The following is a 19601-nucleotide window of genomic DNA, read 5'->3' as shown; positions in this document are numbered from 1 at the left end:
GAGCTACACGCTCTGTTACAAGACTTCCAGTAAAGTCTGTGGCATGTTGGTTTTCCTGTTTGGCATACATATTTTTCATCTCCTGCTGTAAGTTCACTGGGTTGGCCTATCATTTTTGGGTAGGTCTAATACTGCTTCCAACTGCTTTTTTGCTCTTTAACCCATATAGAAAATAAAGCTAAATATATAGATATAAATCTAAAATGTAAGATACATTCATTAAAGTTATATGATATAGAATGCCAAATAAATATTAATGTCTGTAGAGGTAATCGATTTTAATCCATTTCTTGCATTATCAATTATTTTGAAAATAATTAGATAAATGTTGTGATTAATTAAAAAATACATCAAATAGGTGATTACTGGAATGAAGCATGTGTAGATCATTTGCTAATTCAGAAAAATATTTCTGGTATTGTTTTAATATTAACATTGAAATTATTCCTATTTTAGATAATTATAGTAGCTAGTTGATTGGTATGCTCACTGTGAAATATAATTTAAATGACGAAAAATATTTTCAACATGAATTGATGTTACAACGCAAAGCCCTAAATGTAAATTTAAGAAGTACTACATTTCCATAATTATTCACTATGTCATGGTATTTAATGGGATGTTATTGGCTTATGTATTTGATCCATCCACAAAATAACTGTGAAATAGTCATACTTGTACAATACAAAGATAGCATTGTAAACGATAGCATGTTCTTATTGCTGTCTGAAGTGCTACTTGCTCAGTCCTAAATATAGGTTTTTGAAAAGGTTAACGCGAATGACTATGCAACTCGTAACTATGTAATATTCATGGGACTTGTGTAGGAAGGTGAGCAATAGCAGCCTAGTTGTTGCTGGGTGGACTAGAAATACCAGGTGATTATTAATTGATGATCCTATTATGAAACAACCTCTCTGCTTCCAAAGGAGTAACACAAAGACTTTAAAATGACCTTTCTGTTTTGGCAATGGGGCTAACCTTTCATCTCATGACTGCTAAGCATCATGTGTCACCGTATCAGTTTCAGAATGCAGTTAAGCATGGGAAGGAGAAAGGAATGCCAACTCATGTAGTAAGTGACCAAGTAACATTAAAATGTCACTGTGGTTTTTGAGAAATATTTAGGCTATGTGGAACTCACTCTCAAAATTTTAGTTGCCCTAATGTATGATATGAGGAAATGAACAGCTGATTTGCGAAAGAACTGACCCATCGCCAAATATATTGATGCTAGTAAGTATTGTATTCTCAATTCTAAGTTGTGCAGTTTGTTAAGGACCAGCAAGAGCAGAAAAGAGGCACTCATGACATAAGGGGGCCCAAGTTGTATGATGAGATCTTGTATGCAGAGCAACCTGGGAATAACTGAAAAAAAAATGTTTTAATAGTTGAATGTTAAGCAGAAAATGTGTGATAGATCTTATACCATTGCATTAAATAAGATTCCTCAGCATTGTCAGAATGATTCTGAAACTCAATTATTCTTTCCAGTGTCCTGTTGGTAAGACTGTGAAGCAAGTAGAACAGAATGCTGAAGTATAGAAGAGTATAGGAAATATAGGAAGCTGAAATTTATAATTGAGCTGCCCAGCCGCTAGTGTAAAAAGGAAATGAGTGCAAAACAAACCCGAAACATCTCCCACTAAGCCCTAAAGTGGCTCTATTCATGAACATGCCATTTGTATTTGCAAAATAGCCATGTTTGCATGTATTGAATAACGTTAGAATTTGCTATCTGATTCCATAAATACCATCTAATGTTGTGGATGACCTGAACATCTTGATCTTATTGAGATTTACGCATTTCAAAACAACTTGCTGACTAACTATCAAGACTGTTGGACTTCAGATTGATTCTGGGAATAGGTAGATGAGCCAAATATGTCTTACCAGGTTAAACCAATCTTTGAGCTGCTGAGGATACGATGCAAGAGAATGACCTTGTTTGGCTAGCCAGTTGAAGCAGTTTACTGCAATGTGGCCACTATTGTAAACTAACAACTACTTGAAGCCACAGGTGGGTGAGGGTGAGCATCAATACATGAACCATTCCAAAAGGTGCAGTGACTATCTGAGAGGAATGCTAATACACCCCCAATGATAGATTTCATTGTGGACTGAAATGGAAAATGCAATTTAGATACATTACTAGGCGGACCTAGATAATAAACTGCACCATACTCTTTTCCATATTTTGACTGTTTTCTTTATTCTTCTGCAGGATAAGGGCTTCACTGGGAAGGTTAGTATTTGTTACCAATCACTAATTCCCTTGAACTGAGTGATATGCTGTTTCAGAGACCAAAATAGAGTCAACTACGTGCTCTGGGTCATATGTCAGTCAGACCAGGTACAGATGGCTGATTTCCTGCCCTAAAAGACATTCATGAACTTCACGCTATGATATTAGAGTCTAGTGACCTGGGGCCAGGCCCCAAATTTCGTTCTGCTCCAATTTGTTTAACACATGAACAAAACCCAGAAATTGCTGGAGAAACGCAGCAGTTTTGGCAGCATCTGTGGAGAGGAAACAGAGTTAACATTGAAAGACCAGTGACCTTCATCGAACTCCTGCAGACCCTCTGCAGACCTGAAAGGGGTCACTGGACTTGAAACATTAACTCTCTTTTCTCTTCACAGATGCTGCCAGATCTGCTGAGCTTCTCCAGCAGTTTCTATTTTTGTGTGTTTCAGATCTTTAACATTCTCAGTTCTTTGTTTTATTTTACCATTTTGTTTAAACTGGACCAAATTTGAAATCCTATTTACTTAGTAAAAGTAAAAATCCCACGAGATTCCATAGTCTAACACAAACAAAATGTATTTTACAATGCAAAGCGAGCAAGGTAAACAACCAACTACACCTATCCTGTGTTAATTCTGCATGTTAGGTGTGAGATGAAATGAATTAACAGACAAACAGTTGTCAAACACACCATAAATTACGTGGGAACAGGAGAAGGCCTTTCAGCCCATTGATTTTGCCCCACCATTTAAAAACAACTATGGATGATGCCTTTGACTCACACAATCAATGCTTTTGACTCAGACTATTCCCATACTTTTCAGGCCATTGGTAATCAGATGTCTATCAATCTCTAATTTAAACAGATTCAAACACTAAGTTTCCACAAATATCTTAAATTGTGAATTCCAAAGATTTACACTTGCTGTAAAATAATTTTAGCCTTCAGTTATTTATTGACTAGGACACTTAGCTTCCTGTATATCAACATATTCCAACCTCTTGCCATTTAGGAAATACTCTGCATTTCTGTTCCTCCTAACAAAGGGAATACCTTATGTTTTTCTATATTATATTCCATCTGTCATGTTCATACCCATTCTCAAATGCTTCTGAAGTTCCTTTACATCTTCCACATAATACACATTCTTCCTTGGCTTTGTATCATCCACAAATTTGAACATATATCATTTTGTCTCTACATACATTGATATATATATCGTGAACATTTGGGGCCCAACTACTTATTCTCGCAGGGCACCGCTAGTCACAGCATGCCAATGTGAGCATGACCCATTTATACTACTGTTCGTTTTCTGCCTCTTCAATATTCATAATCCATACCAGTTCACTACCTTCAATCCCATGCACTTCAATTTTGCTAACCGACCTCCTGTGGTAGACCTTTTCAAAAGCCTTTGAAAATCCAAAGTGTACAAGGTCTGTTGACTTCCCACAGCAATTTTGTTAGGGATATCTTCAACAAACTGCAACAGGTTCATCAAACATGATTTGCCATTTGTAAATGCATGCTGACTGTGCCAAAACAGATCATTATTATCCAAGTGTCCATTTATCACATCCTTCGTAAAAGATTCTAGTGTTTTCCCTACTTCTGTAAGGTTAACAGATCTGTAGTTCCTTGCTTTCTATCTTGGTCTCTTCTTAGCAGTAGTGAGACACATGCTAGGTTCCAATTTGCAGGAATCATTGCAGAATCAATGGAAGATCATCACCAAGTGGTGCAGAGCCAAACTCTATAGCCACCTCCTTCAACACTCTTGGATATACAATAACAGGTGCTGGTGACTTATCAGCTTTCAGCTGCATTAATTTATCTCGTACAACTTTCTTCGTAAAACTAATTTACTACAATCTTCATTCTCCCTAGTCACTTGGATCTCAAACTCTGGGAGATTTCTGGGATCTTCCTCCTTGGTGAAAATTGACACAAAGTAATCGTTTAGCTTATGTCCAATTTCTCTCTTCCCAATTATAAATTCTCCTGACTCTGCCTGTATTCGACCGACTTTCATTTTATCCAGATGTTTTTATGTAGCTATTGAAGTTTTTACTGTCTGTTTCTGTTTTTTGCTAAATTGCATTCATATTCTATTCTTGCTTTCTTACTAGTGTCTTGGTCCTACTTTTTATTCTGAAGTACCTACAAATCCTCAGATTTACTACTATTCCTGGCAACTTTAAGTCTTTCAAGATGCACTGTGGCAACTTTTCAAGCCTCCTTCATTAGCAGTTTCCAATCCCACGACTTCAAGCAGTGAGGACAAGGGCGACACACATATGGGAACACCACCAGCAAAGCCTCCTCCATGTTATCTGCCTTGGAATTAGATTTCTGTTCCTTCACTCTTTCTGGCCCAAATGTCTTGTAAGATACTCTGAAACAGCATTGTGTCTGTACCTATTCCACATGGCCTGCAGCTCGTCACTATCTTCAAAGAGCAATTGGGGATGGGCAAAAAAATACTAACTTTATAAGTGAAGCTCTCATTCCAAAACTGGATGAAATAAATTCATTTGGACAGGTATTTAAAATATCTTCACAGAAGGTGGTATCTTGTCACCAAGTTACTGATCCAGTTTCCTCAGAGCCAGCTCTCAGACTGAATGGGAAGTCTGACACTCCTGTTCTTAACTGTCAGCCAGGGCTCCCTGATTGGATAAGATTAACAGCCCCAATCAGGGAACTCATATTTTATGAGGTCCACCTGGCAGTCCTCTTTATAGTCATCACAGTATTTGACTAATTGGGTTGGAACAGGGTTCAGGGAGCATTTGCTATTGCTGATGGAGTAACTGATGAAAGCTGTGGGGTGACAGGAACAAAACTGGAAAACACTGTTGTGAAATTTAGAGAGAGGGTTTAATAGTACGTTCAAGGTGAAGATTCAGAGGTAGCTGAGTGAGTGCTTCAACTTTGGAGACAGAAGAGCCTCAAGCTCCTCGTATTGGGGGTTAGAGATGGAAGTGAGGGGCCAGCAAATGGCACTTAGACAGGGCATGAGTCATGAAAGGAAGGAGTTTGGTATTTTGGCTGCTGGAATTATGTATTTGTTTTAGTATCTCATTTATAAGAAAAGCTTTTTTGCCGAGGTAATTCTAAGTTGCTTAGGGAAACTTTCCATGAGCTTTTTGGGTTTGTATATTTTTACTTGTAATCTTTATAATGATCATATTTTAAACTGGTGTTGTTTTTCTGTTTTTCTTTACAGGAATGCCTGCTGTTTTCTCAGTAGCTGAACTTGTTTTGGGTCTTTGTGTCACGGTCACTTTTGGAAATACAGAAGTTAAGTTTTCAGGTCAAACAAATTTTGTGCTGAATGAAACGAGCACTTCAGTTATACGCCTGGTCATTGAAAGGACAGGATCACCAGCCAATGTCACCGCGCTCTTACTGGTAAGACACTGAAATCATGTTATAGAGTTATAGAGCATAGAAATAGGCCCTTTGGCCCATCATGTCTATGCCGACCAATAAACATCAAACTACACTAATCCCATTTACCTGCACTTGGTCTATAGCCTGCAATGCTTTGCCATTTTAAGTGCTCATGCAGATGCTTCTTAAATGCTTCTTGCGAGAGTACCTACCTTCACCACCCTAAGGGGCAGAGTGTTTCATATTTCTACCACCCTTTGCCTGAAAACATTTTTCCTCAGATCTCCTCTAAACCACTTACTCCTCACCCTAAACTTGTGCCCTTTGGTCTTAGACACATCTGCAATGGGGAATCCACCTGTTGACTTGCTCTAACTTGTCATCCTTTTGGTCAGTGTTTAGTGCTATACATCACACATAATTAGTTGAAGGGATAATCTGTTCTATTTGATGTTTGAAGAATTGAGGCAAAAGATGAAGTTTATCCTAATGCTCAGTACTGTAAAGGGTGTTTTTTTTTTAGAAAGTAATTATACATGTGATTTTGGCAGTAGAGTTAAATTTATCAGTTTCTATAAACTGCATTCTCCAGGGAAACTGGAGGAGCAAGAGACATTTTTTTTGTGTCCATGGGATGTGAACTTTACCGTCTAGGCCAGCATTTATTGTCTATCCCTACGTCCTCAAGAAGGTGGAGGTGAGCTGCCTTCTTGAACTGCAGTCCTGGGGATGTTGTTGCAACCACAGTTGTTGTTGCGGAGAGAGTTCCAGAATTTTGATCCAGTGACACTGAAGGATTGGAGATTTAGTTCCAAGTCTGCACGATGTGTAGCTTGGAGGGGAGTTTGCAGGTGGTTGTGTTCTCTTGCATCTGTTGTCCTTGTCCTTCTAAATGATGGAGACTTCAAGTTTGGAAGGTACTTTTGGAGGACTCTTGGTGAGTTACTGCTGTGAATCTTATAGATGGTATATACAATTGGCACTGTGCATGATTTTGAAGAGAGTGGTGAAGGTTCTTGAGTGCTTTGGAGTTAACGCCCATCAGGACAGGTAGAGAGTATTCCATCACATTCCTGACTTACAGATAGTGGACAGGTATTGCAGGACAGAAGTGAGTTAGTCATGACAGAATTCCTAGCCATTGATCTGCCATTGTAAGCTAATTATTTATATCTAAGGTTTTTGAGTAGATTTGTAGCTCGGGTTGTGGATGTTGTGGTTGGTTGTCTCGCCGAGCTGGCTCGTTGTGCTGCAGACATTTCATTACCCTACTGGGTAACATCATCAGTGCAGCCTCTGATAAAGCGCCATTGTGTTTTCCCGCCTGGGTATTTAAAGTCTGGAGACTGTTGTGCTGGATTACCTCACTTCCGGTTTTCCTTCACAATGGAGTGTATATGGGGTCAAGTTCTGTGTGTTTGTTGATGGCTTTCTTTGTGGAGTACCAGGCTTCTAGGAACTCCCATGCTTGTCTCTAATTATTTACACGTCTTTTCCATTTCAGCTTCTGGTCAAATGTAACTCTGAGGAAGTTGATATTTTACATTCAAAGGAAATAGCTGAAACATTTCTCTTGCGTTGTAATTGTCTTTCCTCCATGTGGTTTGCATATTTAAAAGTAAAAGAATGTGTTACCTTCAGCGAAGTGATTGAAAATTGTAACTCCTTTTGGAGAGATGGTGCATTCTGAGTCTTACTCACAGATGCAAAGACACAGAGGTAATCAGGCTGTAGCACATGGCTCGCAATTTTCACTTAATGGTGAAGCAAGGGATTATGTTGGTTTCAAAGGTATCTATTTACAGAGGCATAACAATATTTGGGGGTCAAACCTCCCCTTTCCCAACAACAGTTTAATCTTAGCATCGAGTGAAGGAAATGTTTTGGTGTACAGAAGCAATGATCTCAGTCATCAGATGAGTTTCCAATTACTTTGAAGTATTCGCACACAACAAACCAGAAAGTTACAAAAGTGAAAGACTGTAGACCCCAGAAACAAAAACAGAAAGTACTAGAATTATCTCTGGAGTGATTGAACAAAGTTAATGTTCCAGGTCTGCAAACTTCCATCAAAACAAAAGTTAAAAGTAATTAAAATATCACTGTTTAAATTTAAACTTTGAGATGCCATCATAAATCACAGAATTACGGAACTGTTATGGCACAGAAGGAAGTCATTCAGCCCAGCATCCATGCACTGTTTCTATCCGTAATGTTAATTGTCTGCCTTTTCCCCATATCCCTGCACACTATTTCTATCCAAATAAGCATTCAGTACCCTCTTGAATGTTTCAATTGAATCTGGCTCCAATCGCTTCCAGGCAGTATATCACATACCCTAACTGCTCGCTGTGTGAAAAATGTTTTTACTTCTTTTGCATATCACTTTAACTCCATGAGCTCTTGTTTTTGTTTTCTTTTATGAGCACGAACAGCTTCACTCGATCAACTCTACCCAGCCATTCATGATTTTGAAAACCTGTATCAAATCTCCTCTTAGCCTTCTGCTTTTCAAGGAGGGCAGTCCAAATTTCTTTAATGTAACCTCATCAGTGAAATTTCTCATTCCTGGAACCATTCTAGTAAATCACCTCTGTACTTTCTCCATCTTTCGTGTAATGTGGTGCCCACACTATACACAATACTTCAGCAGAAATCCAACAAGTGTCTTCTACAAGTTCAAAATCACTTCCTTGCTCTTGTACTGTATGCTCATAGTAATAAAGCTGTGTGCATATTAACTACACTCTTGCCATCCTCAGTGATATGTGCACACATTCACCAAAGTTCTTCTGCCCCTGCACCCCTTTTAGAATTGTACCCCCTCTTCAATATTACCTTTCAGTGTCCTTCCAACCAAATTAGATCACTCGCATTTCTCTGAATTGAACATCATCTGCCACCTATCTGACCTCTTCACCAACTTGTCAATGTCCTTTTCGAGCTCCACACTGTTTTCCTCACAGTTTACAGTTCTTCCAAATTTTATGTCATCTGCAAACTTTGAAATTGTCCCCTGCACACCAAGATCCAGATCATTAATCTGTATCAGGAAAAGCAAATGTCCCAAAGCAGACCCTGGGAGGTCCACTACAAACCTTCTGCCAGCCTGACAAACATCTTTTGACTATTACTGTCTGTTTCCAATCATTCAGCCAGTTTTAGATCAACATTGCTACGTCCCTTTTATATCACGACCTATAGCGTTCCTCTCAAGTGTTGAGTAAATGATTTGTGATTGGTTGAGATTAATGCTAAATTAAAGGTTAAAAAAATTTCAAATGTACTTTTTTATCATTTAAAATAAGTGGATTTTTTAATCAGAGAAATGTAATATTCCCCAAATAGACAATGAGCTTTTTCAGGTCCAGTGAAGGGTGTAGTAGTACATGTGAAATTAGTATGCACTTATAACCCAAACATTTCACTTTTAACAGAATGTACCATTTTCTAATGATTTTTTGCAGTGACACTAAAAAGTCATGAGGGGAAGTGCTCATCAATTACATTGATTTTTATAATTATAGTCTTGAGCATTTGGGGTGGGTATTGGTGATTCAGTGGTGAAGCATAGAATTATTCTGTACATGTGCAGATTCCAAATGTTGCTGTCAGCAATTCTACATATTTTCAAAGTAAGCACTGTCTATTTGTGGATTAATAATGATAAATAAATTATGAAAGCTTACTCCTGGCCACCTCCTTGTGGGCTCAGGAATTGAAGCACCCCTTAACAGCTGATGTTGTCCCCAGTAGGGATGGAAACCTCAACAGCAGGTTCGAATGTAAAATGCAGTTGAGTTTCTGAGAAATGGCTGAGGCAAAGTTGCCCAATTTTTGGCCAGTAGTCAGGCACTACCTTCCTGGTCATTGTTATTTAGAACATAAGAACATCAGACCTAGGAGCAGGAGTGGGCCATCTGGCCCCTCGAGTCTGCCCTGCCATTTAATAAGATAATGGCTGATCTTTTTGAGACTCAGCTTCACTTACCCGCTCACTCACCATAACCCTTAATTCCTTTACTGTTCAAAAATTTATCGAGCCTTGCCTTAAAAACATTCAGCGAGGTAGCTTCAACCGCTTCACTGGGCAGGGAATTCCACAGATTCACAACCCTTTGGGTGAAGAAGTTCCTCCTGACCTCAGTCCTACATCTGCTTCCCTTTATTTTGAGGCAATCCTCTCTAGTCCTAGTTTCACCTGCTAGCGGAAACAACCTCCCTGCCTCCACCTTATCTATTCCCTTCATAATCTTGTTTGTTTCTATAAGATCTCCCCTCATTCTTCTGAATTGCAGTGAGTATAATCCCAGTCTACTCAGTCTCTCCTCATAATCCAACCCTCTCAACTCTGGAATCAACCGAGTGATTCTCCTCTGCACCCCCTCCAGTGCTAGTATATCTTTTCTCAAGTAAGGAGACCAAAACTGCACACAGTACTCCAGGTGTGGCCACCCCAGGACCCTATACAGCTGCAGCATAGCCTCCCTGTTTTTAAACTCCATCCCTCGAGCAATGGCAGACAAAATTCCATTTGCCTTTTTAATTACCTGCTGCACCTGCAATCCTACTTTTAGCGATTCATGCACAAGGACACCCAAGTCCCTCTGCACAGCAGCGTGCTGCAGTTTTTTACCATTTAAAACATAGTCCAATTTGCTGTTATTCCTACCAAAATGGATGACCTCACACTTATCAACATTGTAGTCCATCTGCCAGACCTTTGCCCACTCACTTAGACTATCTATATCCCTCTGCAGACTTTCAGTGTCTTCTGCACACTTTGCTCTACCACTCACCTTAGTGTCATCTGCAAATTTTGACACACCACACTTAGTCCCCAACTCCAAATCATCTATGTAAATTGTAAACAGTTGCGGTCCCAACACTGATCTCTGAGGCACACCACTAGCCTCTGACCGCCAATCAGAAAAACACCCATTTACCCCTATTCTTTGCTTTCTACTGGTCAACCAATCCTCTATCATGCCAATACATTACCTGTGATACCGTGCAACTTTATCTTATGTAGCAGCCTTTGGTGTGGCACCTTGTCAAATGCCTTCTGGAAATCCAGATACACCACATCCACAGGTTCCCCATTGTCCACTATGCAAGTAATGTCCTCAAAGAATTCCACCAAATTAGTTAAACATGATCTACCCTTCATGAACCCATGCTGGGTATTCCCAATGGGACAATTTATATCCAAATGTCTTGCTATTTCTTCCTTAATGATAGATTCAAGCATTTTCCCCACTACTGAACTTAAGCTAACTGGCCTATAGTTACCTGCTTTTTGTCTACTTCCTTTTTTAAACAGTGGTGTCACATTGGTTGTTTTCCAATCTGTGGGAACCACCCCAGAGTCCAGGGAATTTTGGTAAATAATTACTAGTGCATTTGCTATTTCCCCCATCACCTCTTTTAGTACCCTGGGATGCATTTCATCAGGGCCAGGAGACTTGTCTACCTTTAGCCCCATTAGCTTGCCTAGCACTGCCTCCTTAGTGATGATGATAGTTTCTAGGTCCTCACCTGCTATAACCTCCTTGCCATTAGTTTTCGACATGTTATTTGTGTCTTCCACAGTGAAGACCAACATAAAATAACTGTTTAATGTCTCAGCTATTTCCTCATTCCCAGTTATTAAATTGGCCTTCTCATCCTCTAAAGGACCAATGTTTACCTTCGCCACTCTTTTACGATTTACATATTTATAGAAACTTTTGCTGCCTGTTTTTATATTCTGAGCTAGTTTACTCTATAATCTATCTTACTTTTCTTTATAACTTTTTTTGTGGCTTTCTGTTGGCCTTTAAAGATTTCCCAGTCTGCTAGTTTCCCACTACTCTTTGCTTTTTTGTATGTGTTTTTTTTCAAACTGCTACTTTCCTTTATTTCCTTAGACATCCATGGCTGATTATCTCTTTTCCTACAGTTCTTCCTTATCACTGGAATATACTTCTGCTGAGCACTGTGAAAAATCGTTTTGAAAGTCCTCCACTGTTCTTCAATTGACCCACCATAAAGTTTTTGCTCCCATTCTACCTTAGCTAACTCCTCCCTCATTCCTTCATAGTCTCCTTTGTTTAAGCACAGGACATAGGTACTGGATTTAACCTTCTCACGCTCCATCTGTATTTTAAATTTGACCATACTGTGATCACTCCTTCCGAGAGGATCCCTAACTGTGAGATCATTAATTATTCCTGTCTCATTACACAGGACTAGATCTAGGATAGCTTGCTCCCTCACAGGTTCCATTACATATTGTTCAAGGAAATTATCATGGATGCATTCTATGAACCCCTCCTCAAGGCTGCCATGACCGACCTGGTTTGACCAATTGATATGTAGATTAAAACTCCTCATGATAATTGCGGTACCACTTTTACATGCATTAGCTATTTCTATGTTTATTGCCCGCCCCACCACGATGTCATTATTTGGTGGCCTATAGACCACACCTGTCAGTGACTTCTTCTCCCTGCTATTCCTAATTTCCACCCAAATGGATTCAATATTTTGTTCAGTAGAACCTATATCATCTCTCACTACTGCCCTGATATCATCCTTAAAAATCAGAGCAACACCACCTCGCTTACCTTCCTGTCTGTCCTTCCGAGCAGTTTGATACCCCTATTTAATCGCTCCTATTCACAAACACCAGCCTAAAGGGAAGATATTTTTTCCCAGACCTCTTTTACCAACTCAAATTGTAATGAGAGTGTTTCAAGGATTGTCTAATTCAGGTTGATTGTTTTAATTTTAAAAAATTGAGGTGTCTTTGATCAGGAAAAGATATTTCATATTCCAAATACCGCAACTGCAGAGCATTACAAAATAAACAAGCCTTGGAAGCTTTCATTTATCACCTACAATAAGTCTATCATTTGGGTTCAAATGCAAATTTGGACTTACAGAGTCATATAAACAGGCCATTTAGCCTACTATATCCACGCTGACCAACAAGAACCAAAGTATATTAATCTCATTTACCTGACTTGGTCCATAGCCTACTATGCCCTTGCATATAAGTGCTCATCCAGATGCTTCCTAAATGATGCAAGAGTACTTGCCTTCACCACCCTCCAGATGAAAAAAAAATCCTCAAATCTCCTCTAAGCCAGTTACTCCCTAAACTTATGCCCTCTGGTCTGAGACACATTTGCCATAGGGAAAAGATTCTCAGAATCTACTCTGTCTGTGTCTCTCATAATCCTGTGTATCTCAATCAGATCTTCGTCAGCCTCCCCTGTTCCAAAAAAAAAACATTTTGTGGAGGTGCCGGTGTTGGATTGAGGTGGACAAAGTCAGAAGTCACACGACACCAGGTTATAGTCCAACAGGTTTATTTAAAATCACAAGCTTTTGGAGGAACTAGTACCTGATGAAGGAGCAGTGCTATGAAAGCTTGTGATTTTAAATAAACCTGTTGGACTATAACCAAAGCAAACAAATCCAGCCTATCCAGGCCCTCCTCATAACTGAGATTTTCCGTCTCAGGCAATATCCTGGTGAATCTCCTCTACACCCTTTCCTATGCAATCACATCCTTCCGGCAGTGTGGTGACCAGAACTGCACAGAGTATTCCATTTGTGGCCTAGCCAATGTTTTATAAAGTTATATATTATACATAAAGTTTATAAAGGCAAGCATCCCATATGCCTTCTTGATCACCTTGTCTACCCTGTTGATACCTTTAGGGATCTGTGGACTTGTACTCCAAAATCCCTTTGGTTCCCCCCAAAATTCATCACCTCACATTTATCAGGATTAAATTTCATCTGCCATTGTTCTGCCCAGTGTACCAGCTGGTCAAATTAGAGTATAACCTGAGACCATTCTCTACACTATCAACAACACCACTGCAAACTTAGTAATTATGCCTTATACAATCACATTCAAGTTGTTCATGTACATAACAAACAGCAAGAGTCCCAGTGCCGATCCCTGTGGTACACTGCTGGTCACAGTCTTCCAATTACAAACACAACCCTCTATCTTATCCTTTGCGTACTATTTGGAAGCCAATTTTGGAGCCTCTTGATACATCTTACTTTTTCTACACAACACACATTTCTGCTTAGCTTTGCATCATCTGCAAATTTTAAATTGGTCCCTACGTCCAGATCATTGATATAAATTGTGACTTGTGCAATCCTGTTGACTGATTAAGGACGAGATAAACCTGGACTATTTGAATCGGAGTTTTATCTTTAACAGGGAATTAAAACTGTTGGTACTGGACTTGCCATTCTGTGTATGTCCAGTCCAATCTTCCTCTTCATTAACTTTGTTTCAATTGCAAAATAATCTGGTACGGGTGAGCTGAGTTTTCCTCCATATTAAATCACATTTACTGTTGCTCTATTCATGGAACACATAAATGGCTAGTTTCAGAGGATCACCTCTGTGCTTCAAAAGATGCGCTTATTGAGCTTTTACATTTTTTTACAGGTTTCAAATAAAATAAAAAGTGAATGTCTAAATTGATGAGAAAATATATTTACATAGAATAGTTTGCTATTATAAATTCTAATGAAGATTGAATTTGAATGATATTCTTCATTGTGTTACAGCAAATCCACAAAGAGCAGCTAAATTATTTAGTGCCATTGGACCTTACTTAAAACAATCATTTGCTGCTGGCACTGTGTGCCATGTTGTTAGTGTAAGGGTTCAAATGACAAATTTAAAGTAAATGATATGCACTTACACATTTTCTTTGTTTTGTCAGAAGAGATAAGACTTGCAGAAATGTGGAGATTTTGTTTTGATGGCTCAGTAGATTGTTGATTACTTATGTTTAGTTATATTAACTAGTTACCACAACATTGCTGCAAAAGTGTGAGGCTATTCTTTATTTCTGTAATTTAAACTGCGGTAAAATGTACCTTTATGTAAATCATTACTCAACAACTAATTTGTGTTCATGTATCATAATGTAGAATAGCTTCCCTAAACACATGAAGAAGAATCTGTTAATTGTTTATAATGTATATGGGTGTGAATTGTGAATTTCTTAGCGACTGTGTGAGGCTGAAATGGGCTATTTACAATCTTGAGCTTACGAAACCAAATGCTGTAAGTCACCAAGACCATCTACTTGCATTTCTATAAAGTTGCCCACTTCTGCAACTAAGTCCAGTTACCAGAACCAAAATTCATGCCTTTGTTACCTCAAGACTTGACAATTCCAATGCTCTCCTGGCTATGACCCTTCTGGAAGTCTGTCTGCAAACCTCCTAGAATTGCTTTAAGATATTTCATTGTGTTAAAGGTGCAATAAATGCAAGTTATCATTTCCAGAAGTGGCTGTATGGTGCAATTGATGTGCTGTGAGGTTGTGAATAAGTTACTAATTACCATGCCAACTATTTTTCTGTTTTAATTCAGACCACAAGCATTCTTCCCGTAATGTAAAAATTGGAGATAAAATTTATCTCAGATTGCACTAACACTTTGCCAATAAAAATTGATCTGAACCAGATACTGATGTTTCTTTTTATAATATCACTTTTTTTTATAAAGCCGCATTATTTCTTCCAATATGAAATAAGTAAGCAAAATGATAGCAAGAAATGTTCATTAAGGGGAGTCAATGGTGTATCAGTAAAGTCACTGCAGTGGTTATGCAGAGACCCAAGCTAATGTCCTGGAGGCACAAGTTCACTTCCCATGGTAGCTAGTAGAATTTGAATGTGATTAATAAAGTTTGGAATTGGAAGTTAGTCTCAGTAATGGCAACTGTGAAACTATCATCAGTTATTGTAAAAATTCATCTTTTTTCTAATGTCCTTCAGGAAAGGAAGTTTGCTATCCTTACTTGGTCTGGTTGGCACTTGACTCCAGACTAGAGTATCGTAGTTGACTGTCCTCTAAAATAGCCCTAGCAAACCATTCCATTCAAGGGCAATTAGGAATTAGGCAATTAGCAACAAACGCTGATCTTGCCAGTGATGCCCCCATCTCATAAACAAATAAATTAATTACAGTTCTGCCTTTTGTATTTAATAAAATTTGAATTATTAATTACATACTTGAAAAACTGATTAAAATTATGTTGGGTAGAAGTTATATCAACTGTTGATCCATGCATTTATAGGAAACACATCAACTTTAGCTTTGGGTCAACAGTTCTGTGCTTTTTGAAGTCATCTAAAAAAGTTTGTAAATGTGAGTTTGAAAGCTAGCATAATGATACAAGCTGACTCATTCATTACAAATCTTTTTTTTAGCTTAAAGGGGAGGATACTGGTGATTTTGAAGCCACATCTGCTGCAGCCCGATTACTGGCTACAGAAACAAACAAAACAGTATATGTTGCAGTCAAGGATGATGATTTTCCAGAAGCAGACGAAACTTTCATATTTTACCTAAGGCTGCAGGTATCTCCATTTTGCTATCAAATTCATAGTAAGTAAAGTAGGATGATTTCATGTTCGGTAAATACTTCATAAAATGTCCTCCATGTGTTTAAGTTATATGTATCGCAGGTGCAAAAAAAAATCAATGTTTATTAAGAGTAAATGAGAGCCATTGTGCACATCATAGAACATATAACATAGCATAGTACTGCACAGGATTGACCCTTTTGGCCCACAATATTGTGCCGAACATGACACCAAATTAAACTAATCCCTTCTGCCTGCCCTTGGTCCATATCCCTCCGTTCCTTGCATATTCATATGTTTTTCTAAAAGTCCCTTAAATGCCCCTATCGTACCTGCCTCCATCACCACTCCAGCAGCACATTCCAGACTCCTACACTCTCTGTGTAAACAACCTGCCCCTCACATCTCTTTTGAACTTTCCCCTTCCCACCTTAAATGCATGCACCCTTGTACAAGACATTTCAACTCTGGGAAAAAAGATTCTGACTGTCAACCTTATCTATGCATCTCATAATTTTATAGACTTCTATCAAGTCTCCCCTGAGCCTCCGCTGCTCAAGAGAAAACAGCCTCAGTTTTTCTAGCCTCTTCTTGTAGCTCATATGCTCTAATCCAAGCAGCATCCTGGTAAACCTCTTCTGCACCCTATCCAAAGCCCCCACATCCTTCCTGTAATGTGGCCACCAGAATTGAGCACGATACTCTAAGTGTGGCCTAACTAAAGTCTTATAAAATTGCAACATGACATCCGGAAATCTTGTACTCAATTCCCCGACCAATAAAGGCAAGCATGCCATACGCCTTCTTTACTACCCGATCTAGTTGTGTAGCTATTTTCAGGGACTATGGACTTGAACCCCAAGATCCCTTTGTACATCAATTCAAAGTCCTGCCATTAACTGTATACTTTTTCTAAATATTTGATCTCCCAAAGTGCAGCACCTCAAACTTGACCAGATTAAACTTCATTTGCCATTTCTCTGCCTACATCTGCAACTGATCTATATCCCGCTGTATCCTTTGACAACCATTTACACTATTCACAGCTCCACTGATTTTTGTATTGACTGCAAACTTACTAACCCACCTACCTACATTTTCATTCAAGTCATCGGTGTTTCTTTTGTGTCAGGTACGACTTCAGCCAGTGGAGATTTTCCCCAATTCCCATTCACTTAAATATTACTCGGGCTCTTTGATGCCACAGTCAGTCAATAGCTGCCTGATGTCAAGAGTAGTCAGTCTCACCTTGCCTACATTTGAACTACAGCTGTACTGAGGTCAGGAGTTGAATGACCATGGCAGAACTCAAACTGATTGTAAGTCAGCAGGTTATTGCTAAACAAATGCTGTTTGATACCCCTCAATCACTTTATGGATCATTGACAGTGGACTGTTGGGACAGTAATTGCTGGGTTAAATTTGTCCTGCTATCTGTGTACAGAGCATACCGTGGCAATTCTCCACATTGCCAGGTGGATTCCACTGAGTTTAGAGCTTTCAATCTTGCCCTAAAACAAACTATTCTAATTCTCTTCGCTTAAAGTCTTTTTAAACTTTTAAATCCTGTACAATAGTAATGTTGCAGCATTTTCTTCACTTGCAAGTTTTTGAACTCTTATTATAGTGATGCTGTTGTATTTTCCTCTGATTTAAAAAAATACGATGTGGGTGTCACTAGCTGGCCCAGCATTTATTTCCCATCCCTACTTGCCCTTGAGAAGGTGGTGAACCACTGCAATCCATTTGCTGTCAGTAGACCCACAATGCCATAAGGGAGGAAGTTCCAGGACTGTGACCCAGTGACACTAATAAACCTCTAAGCTCTGCCGTCATATACTTAAGGTTCAAATTATTTTTAATAGCAATGCTGTATCTCTGTTGTTACGGGTGATTTTTGTGACTTTTTTTCTGATCAAAATGTTTGTTCTTGAGGTTTTCACTCCTTCAGTCAAGAGAGAAGTTTAACCACATCTCCATGGGAAAAAACCTGCCATTTTCCTGCCTTACACAGCATAAAACACAACATATGTCCCTTACATTATCATTTAACTAAACTTTTGTGGCTGCAAACTTAATCTATTTTCCTGCTGAAATCACAATTTAAATTAGGAAATTCTTGGCTTGTCATAATCTTTAAATACTTCTCACTTTTTTCTGTTTAACTGTTTAAAATACTTTGACTGTTCTTCGTTTCCTTTAAATATCCTTTGTGAATTTTCTGATAACAGAACCTAGGCATAAATTAATATTGTTCATTGCTCTTTCTACCATTTGTCATGAGGCTTGCTTGTAAAGGTGCAACATTCAATTTAAAGGACAAGTGCTCCTTTACCCCTTCTATCCTTTCCAGCCTAATTTTTTTCAATGTTAATTGAAAGATATTCCCTTTCAACTCCTCTTACCACCTCTGATGTAAAGCCTTTCTTCTGGAGTGTCATTTTTGCTCTGTGTGATAGTTGGTTATTTTTGGAACATGATTTTAATGTAATTTTAAAATTTAACGTTTGGTTTTTCAGTCTATGGAGTTCTGAACCTATTTATTTTTGAAGGGAGAGTCAGAAAATCATTTGGAACAGTAAGCTGAAGACAGTCTTTAAAAGAAAGCATATGACCTAAGTTACATGACTATCAAGCTATCTTGTGATGTAATTGCTGCGAGGAACTGTTACAACTTATGCAAGAGACAAATGACCATGGGCTACATGCAGAAAGAAGCAGAAGAAAATAAAGGTCTTTGAAAGGAAGTCTTGAGCTGTTTTAGCAGATGCAAAGTAGTCAAAGTTAGAGGGATTGCCTGTCTGTGGGCTTTTGGTTGGGTTCGTGCTGGTGATTGGAGACAGTATTGGAAGGAACTACAAAAACAAAATTGCTGGAAAAGCTCAGCAGGTCTGGCAGCATCTGTGAAGGAGAAAACAGAGTTAACATTTCGGGTCTGGTGACCCTTCCTCAGAACCTTCGTTAGTTCCATGGAGGGTCTCGTTTCTGCTGACAGCCTGCCACTCTTCCGTGGCTAAGGTCATGCCTGGGTGTCCTTGGAGAGGGAGCACACGGTGTCTATCAATGCTTTTGATGCCTTTACAGAGCAATGGGCACCACGGGAGAGACAGTGCTTAATTTTCCTCTCCAATTCTATTTTGATTTAGTCCCTTCTCTCCCAACCCCCTCTTCATTTATGATGGCTCGCATTAGCCATAATGGGATTTGCATTTAAACTTCCAATTGGCTGCACAGGTGATTACTGGTGGTGGTTAAGTTTAAAAAATAAGAAGTAGAAAAAGACATGGTGATTTGCTTGTGGGAAAGCCATTCATTTGTGAGTGATAACTCATCCAGATATAAATAAATAAAAAAAAAATAAAGCAGAAGGAGAAGGTTCTTGTAGTGAAGAGGTAGTGTCCCTACCTCTGAGCCAGGAGACCAAGGTTCAAGTCCCACCTAGCTTTGGCACATGCTTTTAGTATCTCAAATACACAGTTACATGTGGAGAAATGGTCAGATGGGAGTCCACAAGGAAATTAAAGGGATAGAAAACCTGTGCATGGAAAAGGT

At 38.9% G+C, this 19601-nt stretch overlaps 1 protein-coding gene across 1 annotated transcript in view; it reads left to right on the top strand.

Annotated features, from left to right (window-relative positions):
• The first annotated feature begins 5483 nt into the window (after positions 1-5483).
• The window catches only part of adgrv1 (adhesion G protein-coupled receptor V1), a 407915-nt gene continuing 393797 nt past the window's right edge, over positions 5484-19601 (top strand). The window contains exons 1-2 of the mRNA XM_048593741.1: positions 5484-5666; positions 15894-16043. Of these exons, the coding sequence (XP_048449698.1) occupies positions 5484-5666; positions 15894-16043 (333 nt within the window). The remainder of the gene's footprint in view (positions 5667-15893; positions 16044-19601) is intronic.

The sequence above is a fragment of the Rhincodon typus genome, chromosome 3 (assembly GCF_021869965.1).
Source record: "Rhincodon typus isolate 14 chromosome 3, sRhiTyp1.1, whole genome shotgun sequence".
Classification (NCBI taxonomy): Eukaryota; Metazoa; Chordata; class Chondrichthyes; order Orectolobiformes; family Rhincodontidae; genus Rhincodon; species Rhincodon typus.
Note: the sequence above shows the minus strand (reverse complement) of the source record. Positions and strands in the feature narration are given on the sequence as shown.